Source organism: Mastomys coucha, unplaced genomic scaffold, assembly GCF_008632895.1.
Source record: "Mastomys coucha isolate ucsf_1 unplaced genomic scaffold, UCSF_Mcou_1 pScaffold5, whole genome shotgun sequence".
Lineage (NCBI taxonomy): Eukaryota > Metazoa > Chordata > Mammalia > Rodentia > Muridae > Mastomys > Mastomys coucha.
Window position 1 is genome coordinate 21,687,311 of NW_022196911.1, and position 20,249 is coordinate 21,707,559.

At 38.7% G+C, this 20,249-nt stretch overlaps 1 protein-coding gene across 2 annotated transcripts in view; it reads left to right on the plus strand.

Annotated features, from left to right (window-relative positions):
- The window catches only part of LOC116078221 (zinc finger protein 54-like), a 60,240-nt gene that overhangs the window by 4,825 nt on the left and 35,166 nt on the right, over positions 1-20,249 (plus strand). Inside the window, exons 3-5 of one of the 2 annotated variants that reach the window (XM_031353269.1) lie at positions 10,939-11,030; positions 15,225-15,351; positions 18,164-19,081. In XM_031353269.1, the coding sequence (XP_031209129.1) occupies positions 10,939-11,030; positions 15,225-15,351; positions 18,164-19,081 (1,137 nt within the window). Of the gene's footprint in view, positions 1-10,938; positions 11,031-15,224; positions 15,352-18,163; positions 19,972-20,249 lie in introns of those variants that run through there. The other variant, XM_031353268.1, reaches the window with a different exon arrangement.

A 20,249-nucleotide genomic window follows, 5' to 3' on the forward strand; every position in this document is an offset into this window, starting at 1 on the left:
CCCCACCACTACCCCATTTCCTTCTCCTGATAAGCCTCCTGTACCCCACCACTACCCCATGGTACATCAAGTCTCTGGTCGTTTGACTGTGGTTAGCCCAGGAAGTGGCACTATTAGGACTTGTTGGTGTAGGTGTGGCCTTGTTGGAGGAAGTGTGTCACTGTGGGTGTGGGTTTTAAGACCCTAGGACTAGCTGCCTGGAAGCCAGTCATCTCCTAGCAGCCTTCAAATGAAGATATAGAACTTTCAGCTCCTCCTGCACTGTGCTGGCGTAATGATGCCATACTCCTGTGATAATAATGGACCGAACCTCTGAACCTGTAAGCCAGCCCCAATTAAATGTTGTCCTTATAAGAGTTCCTTGGTAATGGTGTCTGTTCACATCAGTAAATCCCTAAGTAATACAGAAGTTGATATCAGGAACTGGGATATTGTTGTGATAGGCCTGACCATGTTTTTATTTGGAGGAATGTAGATATTGGGACTTTGGATTTAGAAAGCAGTGGAATGAAAAGAAAGAAAGAAAGAAAGAAAGAAAGAAAGAAAGAAAGAAAGAAAGAAAGAAAGAAAGAAAGCAGTGGAATGCTTTAAGTGGGGCTTAATGGACTATCCTAGTAGGAATATGTAAGACTTTGTTGCTAAGAGTGATTTGAACTGTTCAGTCCTGGCCCGAGTGGTTTCAGTGGAGAAGAATTTCAATATGTAGCCTATAGACTCTTTTTGTGGTATTTTGGTAAAGAATATGGCTGCTTTTTGTCCTTGTCTGAATAGTCGCCTGAGGCTAAAGTAAAGAGAGTAAAAGTAAAGCAAAGTAAAGGCAAAGGAAGCCAGAAAAGACCCCATCAGAGATGCTGTTCTCTGGGTTAGTCTTATGAAGACTTTTAATGAAAAGTAGAAAGCTGAGAAAGGAAAAATATACAGTGTATGGTTCAAGTAATAATGGGGCACCAGCAAGTGAAATGGAGCTGAATCCTGTGTTCAATGAGATAAAGAGATGAAGGGAGTGGTGAACCTCAGGGCATGATCCCACCTAGCTAAAAGCTTATTGTTTGTGTTTGCAGTTAAATAAGGGATAGTTTGGACTTTTAATCTGGAATGAACTACAATCCAGAAATGGAGTGCACACTTGTGATCCAGATATTGAGGCTGGAAGACACAGGCTTTTTATCCAGATCTTAGGAACAATGGCCATGAAAACTTAGGTCCAAGCATCGTGGGTGGTACACGCATGAACACAAAGGGAAGCATTCCCGAGTTAGAGGCCAGCCTGGTATAGAACAAGTTCCAAGTAGAAAAAAGCTTAAGTCCAGGCGTGGTGTGGTACATGCCTTTGGTCCCAGTGTTCAGGAGACAGCCATGCAGATCTCTGAGTTCAAAATCAACCTACAGAGAAAGTTTCAGGACAGCCAATATTAGGAAGAGAGGGAGGTGGAAAACAGAAAGTTGGTAATAGAATAAGGGAGGCCATGTTCCAGCCCCAGCAAGCAGAACTCAACATCTTCAGCCATGTGGCTCTGGCTTTAGAGTGAATAGAAGGGACTACTGGGACAATTGGTGCTGGTTAGCTGTAGCTAAGAAATTAGCGGTGATTATGAAGAGACCAGCCTCACTGAGGTGAAATCTTCTGGGAAGTGTTTTCTGAGAGCACAAAGAAGCTGTGCTCCAGAAATAGCCAAGCTTGTACCACGTGCTGCAATTGAACTTGGTAATGTGTAAGAATCATCCAGGTGGTACTGGTTTTGAAGGTATACAGGGGTCATGGAGAGCAGCTGAGGCTTGGGACAGTGAAAGGTCAAGGAAGGCCATCGGTGAAGGTGCAGCCTCAGTTGCAGTTTACAATCCTAGACTGAAGGGGTCATGCAAAGAAGTTGAGGCTTCATATCATGAAGAGAGCCTGTGAGAGTCTATTGGTGAAGCCTATCAGAGAGACCAGTACCAGGAACAGCAGCAGCACTGGAGAAGAGTCAGCCAGAATCTTGAGTGCTACAGAGGGCAGAGCTGGAGATGTGAATCAAGCTCTGTAGAGGAGTCCAGAAGATCATGTGTGGACCCCAGACATGAAAACTAGAAGCTGTGAGGTTGAAGTTGCCTTGGAGACCCGAAGATGTTCAGGGTGCCAGAGCATTGGGTTATCTGCTAAGGAAAGCTGCTTACAGAGCGTGGAACCAGCCCAGGAGAAAGACGTTTGTTGCAATCAACAAAGATAAAAAAGGAGTTGGAGCCGGGCATGCCTTTAATCCCAGCATTTGGCAGGCGAAGACAGGTGGATTTCTGAGTTCGAGGCCAGCCTGGTCTACAGAGAGAGTTCCAGAACAGCCAGGGCTACACAGAGAAACCCTGTCTGAAAAAACCACCAAAAAAAAAAAAAAAAAGAAGAAGTTGGAGAACTGCAGAGGGCTTTGACATTAGAGATGGAGATACAGAGTTTGGGGTTTGCCAAGATGTTTTTCTGTCTTGCTTGGGGGATTACAGTTAAGAGATTGAATGAATGTCAGAAGAGACTTTGAACTTCTAACATTGCCGAGGCTGTAGACTGTGGGCATTTTGGAGGTTGGACTAAATGTATTTTTTTTATGCTATAGGAGTGGAATGTGGTGGTTTGAATATGCGTGTTGCTAGAGTGGCACTGTTAGGAGGTATGGCCTTGATTAAGGAAATGTGACACTGTGGGTGTGGGCTTTAAGATCCTTGTACTAGCTGCCTGGAAGCCAGTCTTCTAGTAGCCTTCAGACAAAGATGTGGAACTCTCAGCTACTCCTGTACCATGTCTGTCTGGATCCTGACATGCTCCTAACTTGATGATAGTGGACTGAACCTTTGAATCTGTAAGCCAGCACAATTATTTATTATCCTTTATAAGAGTTGCCTTGGTTATGGTAGCTGTTCACAGCAGTAGAACCCTAACTATGACATATGGTTTTTGGTTTCTTTGTCAAAAATCAAGTGTCCATAGGTATGTGGGTTTATTTCTGGGTCCTTGATTTGATTCCACTGAGCACACAGTTTGTTTCTATACCAATATCATGCCGTTTTCATTAGTATTGGTCTGTAGTAAATGTCAAGTAACATATACCAGACTTCTTAACAGAAAGTTTAAAAGCCAGAAGGACCTGGGCAGATGTCTTACAGTCTCTGTGAGATCACAGATGCCAACCCAGACTTGTAAACCCAGCAAAACTTTCAATTACCATAGAAGGAAAAAATAAGATATTCCATGACAAAAGCCAGATTTAAATAATATGTTCCCACTAAACTATCCCTACAGAGGAACTAGAAGGGAAACTTCAATAGAAGAAAGGTATGTACATCCAAGAAGAAACAAGAAATACAGAATTCCAAACCAGCAAAACAAAAAGAAGAGAAACAAGCACACACACACACACACACACACACACACACACACACACACACACTACCAACATCAAAATAACAGGAACTAACAATCATTGGTCATTAATATCTCTCAATATCAATAGACTCAATTCCCCAATAAAAAGACACATGCTAAGAGAGTATGTAAACAAAATCCATCATTCTGCTGCATAAAGTAACACGCCTCAGCACCAAAGGTAAACATTACCTTAGAAGAAAGGGCTACAAAAAAGGTTTTCCAATCACATAGATCCAAGAAACAAGCTGATGTAATTATTATAATATGTAATAAAATAGATTTTCAACCAAAAGTAATGAAAAAAAGAGATTGGGGCTGGTGAGATGGCTCAACGGTTAAGAGCACTGACTGCTTTTCCAAAGGTCCTGAGTTCAAATCCAGCAACTACATGGGGGCTCACAACCATCCGAAATGAGATCTGACACCCTCTTCTGGTGTGTCTGAAGACAGCTACAGTGTACTTACATATAATAAATAAATCTTTAAAAAGAAGAGAGAGAGAGATTGGAAGGACACTTCATACTCATCAAAGGAAAAATCTGCCTAGATGATGTCTCAATTCTAGACATCTATGCCCCAAATGTAAAGGTACCCACATTCATAAAAGAAGCATCACTGAAGCTTAAATCACACATTAAACTCCACTGTCACCAACTGACAGGTCACAGAGACAGATAATAAACAGAGAAGTAATAAAACTAACAGAAGTTATGAGTCAAATGGACCTAAGAGATATCTACAGACTATTTCACCAAAACTAAATATGCTATCTTCTTCTCAGTGCCTCATGGAACATTCTACAAAATTGAACATATACTCAGTGACAAAGAAAGTCTCAACTGATACAAGAAAATTTAAATAACTTTATATCCTATCATCATCATGTAATAAAGCTGGACTTCAACTACAAATGAAACAACACAAAGCCTACAAAATCATAGAAACTGAACAACTCTCTACTTAATGACCACTAGGTCAAAGAAGAAATAAAGAAAGAAATAAAATACTCTGTAGAATTCAATGAAAATAGACCCAGACTTATGGGACACAATGAAAGCAGAGCTAAGAGGGAAGATCATACTGTTAAGCGCTTTCTAAAGAAATTGTAGAGTTCTCATATTAATCATTTAGCAGTATACCTGAACTCTCTAGAATAAAAAAGAAGCTAACACAGCCAAGAGGAGTAGGGAATGATCAAACTCAGGGCTGATATCAATGAATTATAAACTGAGGGCTGATATCAATGAATTATAAACTGAGGGCTGATATCAATGAATTATAAACTGAGGGCTGATATCAATGAATTATAATCAAAGAAATCTTTGCCTAGGAAACCAAGGGCTGGTTCTTTGAGACAATCAACAAGATAGACAAACCCTTAGCCAAACTAACTAAAAAGCAGAGAAATCGTATCCCAATTAAAATCAAAAGTGAAAAGAGAAACGTAACAACAGACACTGAGGAAATTCAAAGAATCATTAGGTCTTACTTCAAAGCCTGAACTCCACAAAATTGGAAAATCTAAATGAAATGGAAGATTTTTTTAGACAGATACCAATTACCAAACTTAAATCAAGATTAGGTAAACTGTCCAACTAGTCTTTTAATGACTAAGGAAATAGAAGCAGTCATTAAAAGTGTCCCAACCAGTTTCCGGTTTCCATCTGCACCTGGAGCTGACTGACCTCTGTGCCACAGCTCTCCATACCCAAATCCCACCGGATGATGATGGTAGAGGACTTTAAGAAGGACATAAATAGCTCCCTTAAAGAAATACAGGAGAATACAGGTAAACAGCTAGAAACCCTTAAAGAAGAAAGATAAAAATCCCTTAAAGAATTACAGGAAAACACAACCAAACAGGTGAAAGAATTGAACAAAACCATCCAGGTTCTAAAAATGGAAATAGAAACAATAAAGAAATGACAAAGGGAGACAACCCAGGAGATTGAAAACCTAGGATAGAGATCAGGAGTCATAGACACAAGCATCACCAACAGAAAACAAGAGATAGAAGAGAGAATCTCAGGTGCAGAAGATACCATAGAAAACATTAACACAACAGTCAAAGAAAATGCAAAAAGCTGCTAACCCAAAACATCCGGGAAATCCAGGACACAATGAGAAGACCAAATCTAAGGACAATGGGTATAGAAGAGAACAAAGATTCCTAACTTAAAGGGCCAGTAAATATCTTCAACAAAATTATAGAAGAAAACTTCCCTAAACAAGCTGATAATTACTCTGGAAATCAGTCTGGGGGTTTCTCAGAAAATTGGACGTAGTACTAACTGAGAACCCAGCTGTACCACTCCTGGGGATATATCCAGAAGATGCTCCAACATGTAATAAGGACACATGCTCCACTATGTTCATAGCAGCCATATTTATAATAACCAGGAGCCATTCTTCTGTCCCTCAACAGAAGAAAGAATGGATATAGAAAATGGGATGCATTTATCCAATGGAATACTACGCACTTATTAAAAACAATGACTTCATGAAGTTCTTAGACAAATGAATGGATCTAGAAAATATCATCCCGAGTGAGGTAACTCAGTCACAAAAGAACATACATGGTATGTACTCGCTGATAAGTGGGTATTAGGCAAAGAGTGGAATACCCAAGATACAACTCACAGACCACTTGAAACTCAAGAGGAAAGAAGACCAAAGAGTGGATGCTTCAGTCCTACTTAGAAGGGGGAACAAAATAATCAAGGGAAGTAGAGGGTAGGAAGGACTTGGGAGGAAGAAAAGGGGGGAGGGGAAAAAGAGGAGAAGAATCAGGTATGGGAGGAGTTGAGGAGATGTGCAGAGATTCAGGAAATTGAACAGAGGTGTATAGCAATGGGGGGTGGGGAACTGGGAGTAGCAACCAGAAAGTCCCAGATGCCAGAAAAACAAGAGCCTCCCAGGACCCCACAGGGATGATATTAGCTGATATACCCCACCAAGGGGAGAACCTGTTAAGACCATATCCAGAGAGTAAGCATGGCCCTCCAGTTGAGGAATGGGGCCATCCACCAATCTCCAACATTTTAACCCAGAATTGCTCCTGTCTAAAGAAAACACAGGGACAAAGAATGGAGCAGAAAATGAAGGAAAGGCTCTCCAGAGACTGCCCCACCTGGGGATCCATCCGACATGCAGATACCTCTGATACCTCTGAAGTGCTTGCTGACAGGAGCCAGATACAGCTTTCTCCTGAGAGGTTCGGCCAGAGCTTGACCAATTCAGATGCAGATCCTCATAGCCAACCATCAGACTGGATACAGGGACCCAGTGGAGGAATTAGGGGAAGGATTGAAGGAGCTGATGGGCCTTATCTGGCATCAGTGGGAGTGGAGGCCTTTGGTCCTGTGAAGGCTTGATACCCCAGTCTAGAGGAATGCTAGGGTGGTGAGACAGGAGTGGGTGGGTGGGTAAGGAGCACCTCCATAGAATCAGGTTAAAGGGGGATGGTATAAGGGGTTTGCAGAGGTGAAACAGGGAAAGGGGATAACATTTGAAATGTAAATAAATAAAATATCCAAAGAAAAAGAGTCCCAACCAAAAAAGAAAAAGAAAAAGCCCAGAACAAGATAATTTTAAGGGAAGAATTATACCAGACTTTCAAAGAGCAGCTAATGCCAGTACTCAAACTATTCTACTAAACAGAAACAAGAGGAACACTGCCAAATTCATTTTTGAGGACTCTGTCACCCTGATACCTAAACCCACAAAGACTCAACAAAGAAAGAGAATTTCAAACCAATCTCCCTTATGAAATTTAATGCAAAAATATTCAATAAAGTTCTTCCAAACTGACTCTAAGAACACACCAAAGATCCACCAAGATCAAGTAGGCTTCATCCCAAGGATGCATGCGTGGTTTATTATACAAAGATACATCAACATATTCTACCTTATAATCAAAGTGAAAGAAAAAAATCCACATGATCATCTCATTAGATGTTAAAAATCCTTGGACAAAATCCCAAACCCCTTCATAGTAAAAGTCTTGGGGAGCTCAGGGATAAAAGGCCCATACCTAAACACAATAAAGGCCATGTATAACAACCCAACAGTCAATATCAGATTAGATGGAGAGAAACACAAAGAGATTCCGCTCTTTTCATCAAGACAAAGCTGTCCACTCTCTCTGTATCTCTTCAATAGAGTACTTAAGGTTTTACCCAGAATAATAAGACAACTAAAGTAGATCAAGAGTATATAAATTGGAAAAGAAGTCAAAGTATCACTATTTGGAGATGATATAATAGGATGTATAAGTCACATCCAAAATTCTACCAGAGAAGTCATATAGCTGATAAACAAGTTCTGCAAAGTGGCTAGATCCAAAATTAAATCAAAGCAATCAGTAGCCCTCCTTCACACAAAGGATAAATGAGCTGAGAAAGAAATTAGGGAGATAATACCCTTCACAATAGTCACAAATAATATAAAATATTGTGTGACTCTAACCAAGCAAGTGAAAGACCTGTATGATAAGTACTTGAAGTCTCTGAAGATGTCAGAAGATGGAATGATCTCCCTTTGTCACAGATTAGTCGGATCAACTTAGTGAAAATGGCCACTTTACCAAAAGCAATCTTCAGATTCAGTGCAATTCCCATAAAAATTCCAACACAATTTTTCACAGACCTTGAAAGAATAATTCTCAACCTCATACAGAAAATCAAAAAACCCAGGATATATAAAACAACATTGCACAATAAAAGAACTTCTGGAAATATGACCATCCCTGACTTCAAGCTGTGCTACAGAGCAATAGTAATATGTCCCATTCTATTTGTGTGAAATCTCTTTCCATGTCCTAGTCAGTGATTTCTTCAGTTCCTTCAAGGAATCAAAGTTTTTATTGTAGCCATCGTTCTTCTAAATGGTTAGTTCATTTATGAAGTTTTTATTCTCTGTCTTTTTACTAATATTTATCTCCTATCCAGTTTCTTTAAAGTTAGACTCATAAAATTTTCGCATATTTTTGTCTACAAGTATGACTGTAAATCATGTGTATCTTAGTACTGGAGTTATGAAGAGTTGGGAGCCACACGTTGGGTTCTAGGAGTGTAACCTGGGTCTCTTCAGACAGTGGGAGCTCATAACCACTAAGCTATCTATCCTGCTGCCTGTTAAGTGTGATTTATGTGAATAGCAATCATACAAAATGGTAGAAAACCATCCTGGTCATTTTTTTATGTAGATGATGCAGATCTTCACTTTACACAGTCTTTTATTATTTCTTAATAGCCTTTTCTTTCATTGTTGTTGTATGTTGGTATGAATTCAGAAACATAAAAGTACAACTTATTTAGTCTGTATGTTCCAGGGATGAACATTTGCTGTTGACTAAGCAGATGGTGTACTGTTCTGTAGGGAAGACTATTTCTCCAGCTCTCAGAATTCCTTAGTGTTTGACGAGGGTTGAGGCCTAGTAAGCTTTCTTTTTTCTATGTTAGCATGTCTCTTGGTGTTGTCCTTCCTCAGATCATGATAGGCCACCATGATTTTAAGATCTTGTGCATGTAGCTTCTCTGACATTTCTAGGAGACACAGTGTCACAGCAAACCTCTTCATCTGGCTCTTAAAATATTCCTGTCCCTCCTTGCTCAGTGATGTCTGAGCTTTAGATGCCAGAGTTGTGTTAAATATGTGTTAACTCTGCATTTTGACTGATTCTGGTTTTCTGTAATCTCCATGTGCTGCAAAAAACCAAACCAAACCAAACCAAAAAACAAAACAAAACAAAACCCCCCACGTTTCTTGATTAAGGATTAGTACTACATTTATCTGTCAGAATTAGGAAAAATATTTAGACTTCAGTTAGGGTTTATTCTGATTTAGTAAAGTAGTGACTTTACTTGCCTTGGGAAACTGGGTAGGCTTCCAGTACCAGGTATGGTTTCCATCTTGTTGGCGGTGGGGGTGGGGCTAAAGTCAATTAGAAAGCTGTTGTTTCCTGCTGAGGTATGGTTGCCATTCTTGCACTCTCAGGGTTGCTGTGCAGTGGAGATTGTTCTGGTTCATAGGTGTCATAGATGGGTAGGATTGCTGTCTGGCTCCCTCCTTGGTAAGCTTGCATGTTGCCTTCTGGCACCAAGTAAGCTAGTCCCTAAAGAGGAGGCTTTAGTGTCAGATCCATCTCTTGAGTCCCCTGGGATCTGTGTCCAAAGTACATGGCTTCTCAACAGTAGGAACTCACCTTCTATGTCTGGGAGACAACCATGGACAATAGCAATAGCGTGTAATGTATTGGGAGTCTCTTGGACAGCTGTAACAGCAACTTCAAAGCAAGCTTCTCATTGGTGGTTTTGTTAGAAAATATATGGCTCTTATAGGGAGCATTATCAGCCCAACGGAAAGTTTTCCTTCAAACTCCAAATGTATATGCATTCACAGTCTTCTGTGTATGGTAGGCATTTCATGGCAGATGGATAGTATTATGGTACCTTATGACTGTTTAGACATCTTTACTGTTATTTTACTGCCCTTCTAAAGTTATATCTATCCAAAAGTCTCCTAATTCATTTTCAGTTTTACCCTTAAGACCACTTGTTCCCTGTTATCTCCTGTCTATTACTTCTCCACATTCCACTGTGGTCTGTTTTTACTTTTCTGTTTACTGTAGTTACTCCAAGTTGTGAACTCACATCTGAAAATTTGGAGCTAGAACCTTCCTATGAGAGATAACATTCAATGTTTGTCTTTATGGGTCTGGGTTACTCTACTCAGTATGACCTTTTATAGGTCCATCCATTTACCTGCAAATATGATTTAAATTTTCTATACGCTAAATAATATTCCATAGCTTATATGTACATTGTAATTTGTCAGTTGAAGGACATTTACATCTTTTCCATTTTGTACCTATTATGAATATATCAGCATTTGACAAGTATCTGTGGAGTAGGATCTTGAGTCCTTTGAGCATATGCCAAGGAGTGGAACAGCCGTGTCATGTGCTAGATTTATGTAATTTGAGGGTTTGTTTATTTAATTGACAATTATCTCTATATATTGATTCCTAGAGTAGTCACTTGTTTTTGTTCATAGTGTGTTTATTCCCTATGATTTTGTTTTTTATGTTGTTGACAGCTGGATTGTTTGTGGTATTCTTCTATCTTTACTGTGTGAAAGAGTGGTTTGCTGTCTTGAGCATGGATGACCCCAGTTTCCTGTATTTATCTATTCTTTACTTGAAATGTGTTATTTCCCATGATCTGATAGATAATCCCTCCAATTCTCCTGCATATATTTACCTCTAATTTATTATGTGCTATGTTGCTTTAGTAATATGAATTGTGATAATTCGTGACTATTTTCAAATGCACTTATGTCACCATCAATTTTGAGAGAGTATTTTTCTGAGTGCTACAATATGGTTGATGATTTTCTTACCATGTTTTAGATGTCTGGGCTTTGGGATCACCGACCAGACCCAGATAGAATTCTTTTACCTGGGTGTTTTCATGTGGTTTCACATTGTTCTTTAACAACATTCAGTATTAATTTTACTTCTCCTGTTTGACCTCTTGATATTATAGGGCCACAAGCCAGCTATTCATTGTTCTTCAAAGAGAAAATCAAAGAAAAGACACAGAAAGAAATGGCTCATTCTCCATTAATCATGTCCCAGGTCAGTGGTCATGTCTACTCTATTTCTAAAAATGTTATAGTCTGATATATTGCAAGCTTTTAATTTTCTGCTCCTGATAATTTTTAAATTTTTATTTTGAAAATTGTTGCAAACAGATAAAGAAAATCACATTGCAATTCACCGGACTCAGAGACTAGTCAAATCAATGCATTTTTATGCAGTTACAGTATTCTTTGGTAACAGAAGCTCTGGAGTCTCAGATGTGATTTGATGTTTTCACAATCAAATATATCTTTATGAACTGATCCACACTAAAAACCAAAATGCCCGTGTCAGAATTAGAACTAGAAAAGTTCTATATCCTTTTATGTCCTTTTTATCCTTATAACTGGTGATTGTTACCTGCATTCAGTCCTAATTCAACTTCATATTTAACTTTTCAAGTTCTCTTTTCTCTGTGTTCTGTGGTACCCATATGTGTATTGTTTCCATCTATACATATCAAAAGTGGAAATTTCTAGTTTCTTTGGAAACTCAGTTATGTCATACGATGTTTTGCTGACGCAGACAGGTGAAAGGATGTTTTGCTGAAGCAGACATACATGAAAGAATGCTGAAGCAGACATGTGAATGTTTTGCTTAAGCACCTAGGTGAGAGGATATTTTACTGAATCAGACACTTGAAAGGATGTTTTCCTAAAGCAGACACAAGTGAGAGAATGTTTTGGTGAAGCAGATGCATGAGAGGACCTGTGATGTTTAGAAAGAACATAAATATGACCCACAGACAGTGAGAGGAGGCTCTGGCATTGGGTCACCTTACTTGGCCTCACTAGTCTTTGCTGATGATGCTCCTATGTTGGTTTGCCTTGTATCACATTGCTGATCCGTGCTTGTTCTGACTTCATAGAGAATAACTAGCCAAAGAACTTGTGGTGATATTCCAGCAGCTTCTTGTGGCTTCTATGGTCTTGGGCCAATTGGCAGAGATTGTCAGAGCCTCGGTGTTTCTTCTGTACCTAACTGCAGTTGCTGGTTTGTGAGTGGTGATTGCTGAGAGGACTGGACTGCTGACAATGAAGATTGGAATAGCCCCAAAGAACTATTTCTAAACGTGTCCACAACCCCCGCTTCCTTTCTTGTTCACTTTCTCTGGTTGGTAGTATGCTAGAAGGGAGGTTGAAACATTTAATAACCCTCATTAAAGTAAGTTTTGAAAAAATTGAAGCCTACACATATTATAAGCTGGAGTCTGCATATGAGGGAAAATGTCGTCTCTTCTTTCTTACTGGTATGTCCTCACTTAATATTACACATTCTGAGTCCATCTTTTTTTTTTGCTTGCAAATTATTACGTTTTTCTCTTCATCTGAATAGTATTTCATTTTATATGTATAACATTTTCATTATCCATTTATCTACTGACAGACAATTAGGTTGATTCCACTTTTCTGTGATGAATAAGCAGCAGCCAATATGGTATATAAATATCTCTAGCGTCTGCTGTAGAGTTTTCTAGTACGTTACCAAGAAGGAAAGAGCTGAGTTGTAGATTAGTTGTAGCTTTAATTTTTTAAATTATCTCTAAACTGATTTTTACAATGGCTGTATTAATTTGTGTGTGTGTGCGCGCACACACACACACCAGTAGTGAATAAGGCTTCCTTTCTCTCCACATTCTCTCTAACATTCATTGTCAGAGTAGATGACAGGCAACCCGTCTGCCTGGCGTAAGCCACTATTTCAAAGTAGTTTTAATTTTATACCCTTGATAGCATTTTAGGAATCCTAAAGACCTTTTCCATGTTTGTTTTCAATTTGTGTTCCTATCTACTCAAAGTGTCTGTTTAGTATATGTGCCCATTTATTCATTGGCAGTTGTATTTTCTTGAAATTTATCTCTGTATTCTTGGTAAATTCTAGATACAAGCACCTGTCCACAATGTTGCCGTTATAAATTTTGTCCCATTTTGTGGGTATCTTTCTGCTCTTCTGCTTGTTTCCCTTGATGGACAGAGACTTTATATTCGTGCGCTGCCATCTGTTGACACTCGGGGTTACTTCCTGTACTGTTTGGTGTTCTCTCTATTCAGCAAGTTCTCTCCTGTCCTGATATCCACATGTGTAATCCCTATGTCTTCTAGGTTTCTTTTTTGTGTGTCTGGTTTTCAATAAGGTATTTCATTCATTTTGAATGAATTTTTGTACAAAGTGGAAAATAAGGATTTAATTTTATTCTACTACTGAATCTAGTTTTGGCAGCACAATTAGTTGAGAGAACCATATTTTTGAGATGAATATTTTTGCCTCCTTTGTAAAATATTAAAATAGGCATAGATTTGTAATTTTGTTTTTGGGTCTTTTATTCTACTTTGTCATACTCCTTTCTTATTTTATGACTACACCAGGCTGTTTTTATGACTACAACTATACAGTATAATACCTAAAATTCACACCTATAGCACTTTTCTCCATTCTTTCTCCCAAGGTTTTAATTTTTTCAGGATTCTGTATGAACTTATGACCTGTAATTTTAAAGTATATCCACTTTGACACATTAACAAAAAAATGTTGGTATTCATTTGGTGAAGTGGATGGACTATATTACTGAGTGAGGGCTATGTGCTATGCAGGTTTCATTTGTGGGATCTGTCATATTTTCTTGAATCATGGTCCTAAACATGCATATTAGAACACATGGAATAGTTGTCACAATGTATTAGCAAAATGTGACATCTTGATTCTTAGTCATAAATAAACTTGGATCCTACTAGTAAAGATTTAAACACACTGTAGAGTGCTGAAAATGGCAATCATATGTGGCTTTAAACACACTGTAGAGTGCTGAAAATGGCAGTCATATGTGGCTTAATTATGTCATGAAGCTTCATTCTTGAGTATAGACTAAGATTGTAGTCCACTTGTAATTTCTCTTTGGGGTTTAATATCATGATGGTGGTGATGTGTCCATGTGTTTGTTGGCACCTCATATCTGTTTGTCTCAGGAGAATCACTCACTTGGTTATGAAGCTCAGCGGTAACTTCCCAAAGTAGAATGATCAGTATTTTTACTTTTTTTTTTTTTTTCATTTTTTTGCACAAACATCTCACTGTGCAGAGAACTTAGACTTGGACTCATTATATAGATTCATGTGGAATGCATCAGTATAAATGTCTTGTGGGCATTGACTGATAAATGTGTATAAGCTATTCCATTTGTTGCAGAGATTCTATCCCTCATGATGATGGCCTTGGTCTAGACACTGTGTTTGAATGCCTACCCTGCAGTTGCAGTGTACTGAAATTGTTATTTGTCTATGGTGGCTTTTGTATATTCTTAGGAAAAGTTTAGATTATATTAAATGTTGCTAATACAGATTTTCCCTCTGCATATTAGTGGCCTAAATAGTCTTTAAAAATTAATTGAGCAAACTACTGATTTTTTTATATGGTACAGTTAAAAATGTCAGTATGTACTGTTATTACAATCCTTGCTACTATGGGAAAAAAAAGCTTTGTCAAAAAGTCAGTCATGAGTTCTACCTTCCATACCCCTTTGCTTTTAAATGGTGTGGCATTATACCTAGAGTTTAAAATCATACCTGAGCCTGTAAGAATAGAGTTATGTAAGATCCGGTACAAACAAGATTGACTCAGTGTCTGTATTTTAGGATCATCTTTAGGCAAAACATTAAAAAGCTCATGTCCTCATCACAAGCTGTCCTTCTGATATATGTATACTGTGTCCCATAACAGATAGATAACCATGTCAAGACCTTAAACGTGAATCTGGTTTCACGTAGACTGCTTGTAAAGCTATTGTGTCATCCTGTTTCACAAGTAGAAAATTCATTGTAGGGGGCTGGAGAGGTGGCTCAGAGGTTTAGAGCACTGATTGCTCTTCTAGAAGTCCTGAGTTCAATTCCCAGCAATGACATGGTGGGTCAAAACCATCTATAATGAGATCTGCCTCCCTTTTCTGGTGTGCAGGCCTATATGCTGGCAAAACACTGTGCACATAATAAATATCTTTAAAAAAAAAAAAGAAAATTCTTTATAGAATGTGACTATATTGTTAGTTATCTTCTTTTCTTTTTTTTTTCTTATGATGTGTGATGGTAATGGTCTTCATTCATCAACACACCATTTCCTTATAGCCAGGAAAATATGCTGGTTATAAGTGACAACACAAAGTATCCTGTAACCCTAAGTCAAAATATAATTTTTTTTCAGCGTCTGTTGACATTTGGGGATGTGGCTGTGGACTTCCCCCAGGAGGAGTGGGAATGTCTGGACTCTGCTCAGAGGGCTTTGTATATTGATGTGATGTTGGAGAATTACAGCAACCTGGTCTCTGTGGGTGAGAACATTATTCTTGTACAATTCCTAACTCATTCTTTGTAAGTACTGACTTTATAGGTTGTAAACTTTCTATTAAGCTGTCATGGAAAAACCAGAAGACTAGTTTGGTAGTAAAAAAGAAATTTTCCAAGATGTCTGCTAGCCCATTTGGGCAGAAGACAGCCAAAGGGCACCACTAGTATGAGCAAGGACATGGTAGAGACACTGGGACAAAGAGAGCCGTAGTGGTTTGTACATTATGAAGAGCCGTAGTGGTTTGTACATTATGAAGAAGCAGTGGAACTCGAGACAAGACCATAGTAAGGAACAGCCAGATGTGAGAGGCCTGCACTGACACCTACTGCCATAGTAATGTCCAGCTTATGCTGTTGTCCATGGCCATGTTGAGTCCGTGTCCTTATTGGCAGCAAGGGTCTATGTTGATGGCTGTGGCCCATGTTACCACCAAAAGCCATGTAGATGTCTGTTGTCTGGGCTGTTGCCTGAGTCCATGTTGATGACTAAGGGACTCCCTGAGCTGGCCCCACCCCTCACCAGCCACCACATGGTAGAGCAGGCTGTGACTTAGGCATGGGGAAGCTGACCCCACTTATTGCCTAGGTTGCACCGGAGAGCTAGCCCTCTTAGCATGGGTGCAGTAAATGTGGTAGGCAGACCAACTCAGCTACCACCAAGCCTCAGTTCCAGGACTTTGAACTAACCCACCCCATGTACACCATCTATGAACTGTTGGAGCACATGAAGAGGCCAGTCCTGGTGAACCACAGCTGCAGGATCTCCATGACACATTGCAACAATAGTGTATCCAGGAGCAGTCTAGGCAAGGGTCTAGTATTGCTGGTATAGGAGAAGTTAGAGGCCTGGAACCAGACCAATGACCCAGTGCAGCAAACATTTCCAGTTAAAACTGTTTGGGTAAAAGTATATATACGGTATAAGAAACCACAGTTCCAACTATGACAACTATGTGTTGGAAGAGTGGACTTGTACATGCACAGCAGGACTGGTGCAGGAACAACTTTTCCAAGTGTGAGAGAAAACTGTAGTTGATACAAGGGCACATAGTTTTCCATAAGGGTCAAAGAGAATTTTTTAAATTTAAATTTAATTTTTTTTTCTTTTCTTTTGAGGGGTAGATTACAAGGGTAGAAGGTAGGTATGGAAGAACTGGGATATCAGTAGAATTAAGGTACATGATGTGAAATTGACAAAGAATCAGTAGTAAAATATGTTAAGGAGGAAAAAAAGAGAACATTTTCATGGTACTTAGTATTTTTCTTTTCATTTCTCATTTTAGATGTGCCGTGCACCCTTAATTTTGGTTCCAATATGCACTCAAAAAACCAGTAGCATATACTATTTCCACCCATGTCTTAAAGCTCTGTAGCCATTATTGCAGTTCACACTGTTTTAATTGTAAGGAAAACTCAAGATGTGCAAAGTCAAAGTTCTCCCAGAATATGCTGGAGATGCTGACTGGAAATAGTAGTTGAGAATTTATTCCTAGATTCCTCTACTTTGAGCATTTCTCATGTACTGAGCATAGCACTGTCTCACATATCTGTATTGTTTCCCAAAATTCTAGCATTGGTTGTAGGTTTCCTCAGAAACCATGGATTATTGTGTACAAAGTACATGGATTATTGTGTGCAGAGGAGGCCTGGTCACCTGCCTGGAGCAAATGAGGTTGCCCTGGAAGGTGGAGAAAATGTACTAGCCAGAACCAGGGAGTGCAAGTGAATGAGCAGGACAACAGTTAAGGATTCAAGTGAAAGAGAAAGCAAGAGTTGAAATTGCCTTTGCTGTATTCAATTCTCCTTGAAAGGATTCCTGATCCATGCACTTACTACAGTCTCCTGTCCTCAAGATGCATCCTGCCTGCTGTAACTCTTAGAAGTCGTTGTGACTTATTAGACCTGTATGGGAACTTAATACTAGTACAGTGTGCAATTTTTCTTGACTGTGTAGCCATCCGATTCGAATAATCTTACAAATTATCATGCAGTAGGATTATTCTGTAATTGCCTTGCTTGCTGGTATGTCTTCATATGACAGGTTTCATTTTCATTCCAGTGGAAGATACAGAGACATCTTTCTGGAAAATAATCTTAGGAGTTGGTACAGATTAGGCTTGAGCATAACCATATAAGGAAAGCTAAGAAACATGTGTGGCGCTCAGACAATGGAAGAAAAGATATGAGCAATAACTGCTGGTGAAAACCCTGCCTCAAATGACCTAGAGCATTGGATATCTGGCAAAATATTTGCTTGGCTTCCATTACTTTTGAAGAATCTAACACCCTCTTTTTTTTTTTTTTTTAAGAAAAGAAACAGACCCTTTCATGGTCTTCAGGATGCCTTTATCATACAAGGAAATGGGTCTCCTGAACAGTAATCTCCATTGCCATACATTACGAAGTACAAACACTGTCAGCCTGGGATTGGATTAAAGTCTTCATCCATTTTCTGAGAAAAATTTAAAATATAGAGATGTATTCTAGATATTATCACTGAGCGAGCTCCATCCCAAAGCTAATTACTTACCTAGAATTGTTGGTTCCATCTTGTACAAAGTTAGACATTTTAAATAAAGATGAGATTTGTATTAGAAATCACTGACATTGAAGGCTGGCATGCTGTTTTTGTGACGATCCATACAGTTACAGTGAATGAGAAGTGTCAGCTACTGGGAGATCTATTCTAAATAGTTACAGGTTGACTTATTTTAATGGAGAACTTAACAGAGACAGTCATTTATCACGTGTCATCTGGATACAATTCCTACTAATCTAAATTGTACTTGTTTTCAGAGAACTACTGCATATGTGATACTGCCCACCAACCTGTGAGGACTGAAAAGGAGTCTTGTCAGTATAATGAGCTTAGTGAAATGCTTCATGAACCCTCCAACTGTGCACTTTATAAAAGAAGTGACACTACAGAAACCTCTAATAACTACAGATGCTATAAGGACAAGGGTGCCTCTGTTGATTTGTTAAATCCAGATAGACATAAAAGAATACACAGTGGAGAAGAACTTTGCAAATCTGAAGACTGTGAGAAATCTTTAAGTTTGTGTTCCAACATTAGTCAAGATCAGAGACTCTATACTGCAAATGAACTGCAGAGTCAGGGAGAATATGATGATGATTTCAGCTCTGTGTACAGTCTAATGCAACAAACAATCTATATTGGAGATACACCACACCAATGTGAGAAATGCAGGAAATGCTTCAGTACGGCCTCAAGCCTAACTGTACACCAGAGAATTCATACTGGAAAGAAACCCTACAAGTGCAATGTTTGTGACAAATCCTTTACCCAGTGCACAAATCTTAAAACACATCAAAGACTTCATACTGGGGAGAAACCTTACAAATGCAAAGAATGTGGAAAATCATTTCCTCAGTTGTCAGCACTTAAAAGCCATGAGAAAATGCATACTGGAGAGAGACCTTACAAATGTAAAGAGTGTGACAAATCCTTTGCTCACTGTTCCAGTTTTAGGAGACATCAGAAAATCCATAGTGCTGAGGAACATTATACTTGTCAACAATGTGGCAAAGTCTTACATCAGCTTTCACACCTTAGAAGCCATTACAGACTCCATACTGGAGAGAAGCCTTACAAATGCAATGAGTGTGACAGATCCTTTACCCACTATGCATCATATAGAAGGCATCAGAAAACTCATTCTCTAGAGAAATTTAACAAATGCAAAGAATGTGGTAAGTCCTTTCTTGAATTATCACATCTTAAAAGGCATTACAGAATTCATACTGGCGAAAAGCCTTACAAATGTGAGGTATGTGATAAATCCTTTACTGTGAATTCAACTCTTAAAACACATCTAAAAATTCATACTGGAGAGAAACCTTTTAAATGTGGGGAATGTGATAAATCTTTTACCAAGTGCTCACATCTTCGAAGACATCAGAGTGTTCATACTGGTGAGAAACCTTACAGATGTAAGGAATGTGACAAATCTTTTACTGAGTGCTCAACTCTTAGAGCACATCAGAAAATTCATACTGGAGAGAAACCTTACAAATGTAGAGAATGTAACAAATCCTTTATCCAGCGTTCAAATCTTAGAATACATCAGAGAGTTCATACGGGAGAGAGACCTTACATATGTAAGGAATGTGGCAAATCTTTTACTAAGTGTTCAACTCTTCAAACACATCAGAAAATTCATACTGGAGAGAAACCTTACAAATGTATGGAATGCAACAAATCCTTTACCCAGGACTCACATCTTAGAACACATCAAAGAGTTCATACTGGAGAGAGACCTTACTTATGTAAGGAATGTGGCAAATCTTTTACTCGGTGCTCATATCTTAGGGCACATCAGAAAATTCATACTGGAGAGAAACCTTACAAATGCAAAGACTGTGACATATCCTTTATCCAGATTTCAAATCTGAGAAGACATCAGAGAGTTCATACTGGAGAAAAAAATACCATTGTAACTATTGTGACATAGCATTTATCTGGTATTCCCTACCTACAAATCACAACAGTATAAATAATAGAAACATTAAAATAACAAGCTTTTGAAAGCCTTTAATGAAGATTTAATTTTTTTTAAAAAAATAAGAGTTTATACTAACATAAAATTCTGTAATTATAACTGTGGGAAAAGCTTTTTATTTATTTTTTAATGTGTATGTTTGGCAGGCCTGCAAGTATTCTCTGTGCACTACATGTATGCCTGGTGTGGGTAGAAGCCAGAAGAGAGCATCAGATCCCCTGAAGTTGCCAGTATACCTACTTGTGTGTAGCTATTTATATGTTGGGAAGTGAACCCGTTCTCTGTAAGAGCAACCAGTGCTTTTTTCCCCATTTTTTTATTAGATATTTTCTTTATTTATATTTCAAATGTTATCCCCT